The sequence below is a fragment of the Piliocolobus tephrosceles genome, chromosome 1 (genome assembly GCF_002776525.5).
Source record: "Piliocolobus tephrosceles isolate RC106 chromosome 1, ASM277652v3, whole genome shotgun sequence".
Taxonomy (NCBI): domain Eukaryota; kingdom Metazoa; phylum Chordata; class Mammalia; order Primates; family Cercopithecidae; genus Piliocolobus; species Piliocolobus tephrosceles.
In genome coordinates this window covers 218,035,975-218,038,311 of record NC_045434.1, presented here as the reverse complement: position 1 = coordinate 218,038,311, position 2,337 = coordinate 218,035,975, and the positions used below count along the sequence as shown (strand labels likewise).

Genomic DNA, 2,337 nt, shown 5'->3' with positions numbered 1-2,337 from the left:
GCTCACTGCAAGCTCCGCCTCCTGGGCTTAGGCCATTCTCCTGCCTCCGCCTTCCGGGTAGCTGGGACTATAGGCGCCCGCCCCCTCGCCCGGCTAGTTTTTTTTTTTTTTTTTTTTTTTTTTGTATTTTTTAGTAGAGACGGAGTTTCACCATGTTAGCCAGGATGGTCTTAATCTCCTGACCTCGTGATCCGCCCGTCTCGGCCTCCCAAAGTGCTGGGATTACAGGCTTGAATGTTCTTATAAAGATAGTTAAAATGCCTATTTTTCTACCTCCTTCTCAGAATTTAAAAAGCAATTGTATACAATAACATGTATATGATATATACAGACGTGTACTATATTTGCCAATAACAAAACAAAGAAAGTGGGTGAAGGCAAAGCCCTACTGGTTGAGGAAATGACCACAGACAGAAAGTAATAATGATCACACTGTATTGTTGAGTTTGTAACATTATCAGATGTAATACATATAACAAAATACCACAAAAATAACCATATGAGAGTAACATTTCCGTATCACTTGGAATTAACCTAGTACAAATCTGAAGCTTAAGCTGTATATGAAGAATATGAAGATTAAGATGTATACGGTAAAACATAGAGCAAGCATTGGAAAAAACTCAAACGTAGTGAAAAAAATCATTAAATTAAAATGCTACATTAGCAAATATTCACTTTAATCCACTTAAAGAAGGAACAGGGGAAGAAAAAGACAGACTTGTATAAAGTAAAGAAAAAGTAAAATGGCATACGTAAACCTAACTACAGTATATCAATAATATTAAATGTGCACGGGCTAAACAATTCAATCAACAGGCAGAAACTACCAGACTGGGTTTTAAAAAAGATCCAAGTGTATGCTGCCTACAGGAGACACGTTTTGGTTCAAACATAAAAATAGTAAAAGGAGTTGGAATTCACAAGTGATCACTCCATTTGAACAAACCAGGAGAGCCTCCAAGCAGCTCAGAGCCTCCCAGGTGGACGTGGACTCGCACCAGGTGCACTGTGAAAAGGGTCTTTCACTTTTAACTGTTAAACCCAAGCGGTAAGCACTTGCCCCTTGCCAGACACTGGCACCCCCCTTCAACCCTCACCACCCTCTGGGTGGATCCCACATCACCCCATTTTTAGCACATTAAGTACATGGGGCCAACCTGAGGTCACACGCTGTGTGACCTCCATTGGAGTGGCAGCAGTTGAGGGGCACAAACTCAGCTCCGCAGCATCCAGCACTACCAGGAGTTGAAACCAGTTCTGGAAAGGGCACCCCACCTTCCTGGGAAAGTGGCCTGAAACCTCCCTTCAAGGGGGCGTGACCTGGGAGGCCCCCTTCTCCCCGGGACGTGACCTGTGAGCTCCACTTCTCCCGAGGGCGTGGACCGGAGCCCCCTTCTCCCGGCAGCGTGGCCTGGGAGCTCCCTTTCTCCCGGGGGCATGGCCCGGAGCCCCCCTTCTGCGGGGGGCGATAACCTGGGAGGCTCCTTTTCCCGGGGACGTGACCTGTGAGCTCCACTTCTCCCTAGGGCGTGGCCCGGGGTCCCCATTCTCCCGGGTGCGTGGCCTGGGAGCTCCCCTTCTCCTGGAGGTGTGGCCTGGGAGCGCCCCCTCTCCGGGGGCGTGGCCCGGAGCCCCCCTTTCCCAGGGGCGTGACCTGGGAGCCCTCCTTCTCCCGGGAGGTTGCCCTGGAACCCCTCCCTTCTCCCGGGGGCGTGGTCTGGGAGCGTGGCCTGGAGCCCCCAGCTTCTCCCGGGGGCGAGGCCCAAGCGGAGGCCGTTCCTAGGTCACAGGCACCTCGTGACCCCGCCCCGGCTCTCCAGACAGCAGGTGGCCCGGAGTCCCCGGCCTGTCCAGCGCAGCTGCTGCCGAGCACCAGCCCTCACCTTCCGGCTCCTCATGAGTGTGAGCGCCGCAGCCAAGAACCGCGCGCCCCGGCCCAACGCGTCCCGGCGGAGCGGCGACCCGGAGTCTGCAGAGCGCGCCGCAGCGGCGTCCGACGTCACAGAGCCAATCACAGCGCAGCGCCCTCGTCATGTGACCCCACAGTGGTGGCTTTTACGTAAGCGACGGGCGCAGCTTGCGGGCCTTGGGCCAGTGGTGGGGCACTGGAGCAGTAAGTCGTCCTGTGGCAGGTCATGTTCGTGAGGGCGCGTCCCTTGGCACCCCTGTAGCCGCTATGTTTCCCACGCCCATGGCAGGCCTGGGAGGTTCTGTTTGCGGGGGGTGCTTTTTTTTGTAGCTTCTGTGTTTGCCATATTTGAAAGGGGCGGACGACCATGTTCGTGAACGGCGCTTCCCTTGGTGCACCTGTGGCCGCCATGTTTTGAGAGGGGG

At 53.9% G+C, this 2,337-nt stretch overlaps 1 protein-coding gene across 1 annotated transcript in view; it reads right to left on the bottom strand.

The window, feature by feature from the left end:
- The window catches only part of C1H1orf174 (chromosome 1 C1orf174 homolog), a 20,600-nt gene extending 18,595 nt beyond the window's left edge, over nucleotides 1-2,005 (bottom strand). Inside the window, exon 1 of the mRNA XM_023215195.2 lies at nucleotides 1,887-2,005. Within this exon, the coding sequence (XP_023070963.1) occupies nucleotides 1,887-1,901 (15 nt within the window). The 5' untranslated portion in view covers nucleotides 1,902-2,005. The remainder of the gene's footprint in view (nucleotides 1-1,886) is intronic.
- Nucleotides 2,006-2,337: the final 332 nt, after the last annotated feature.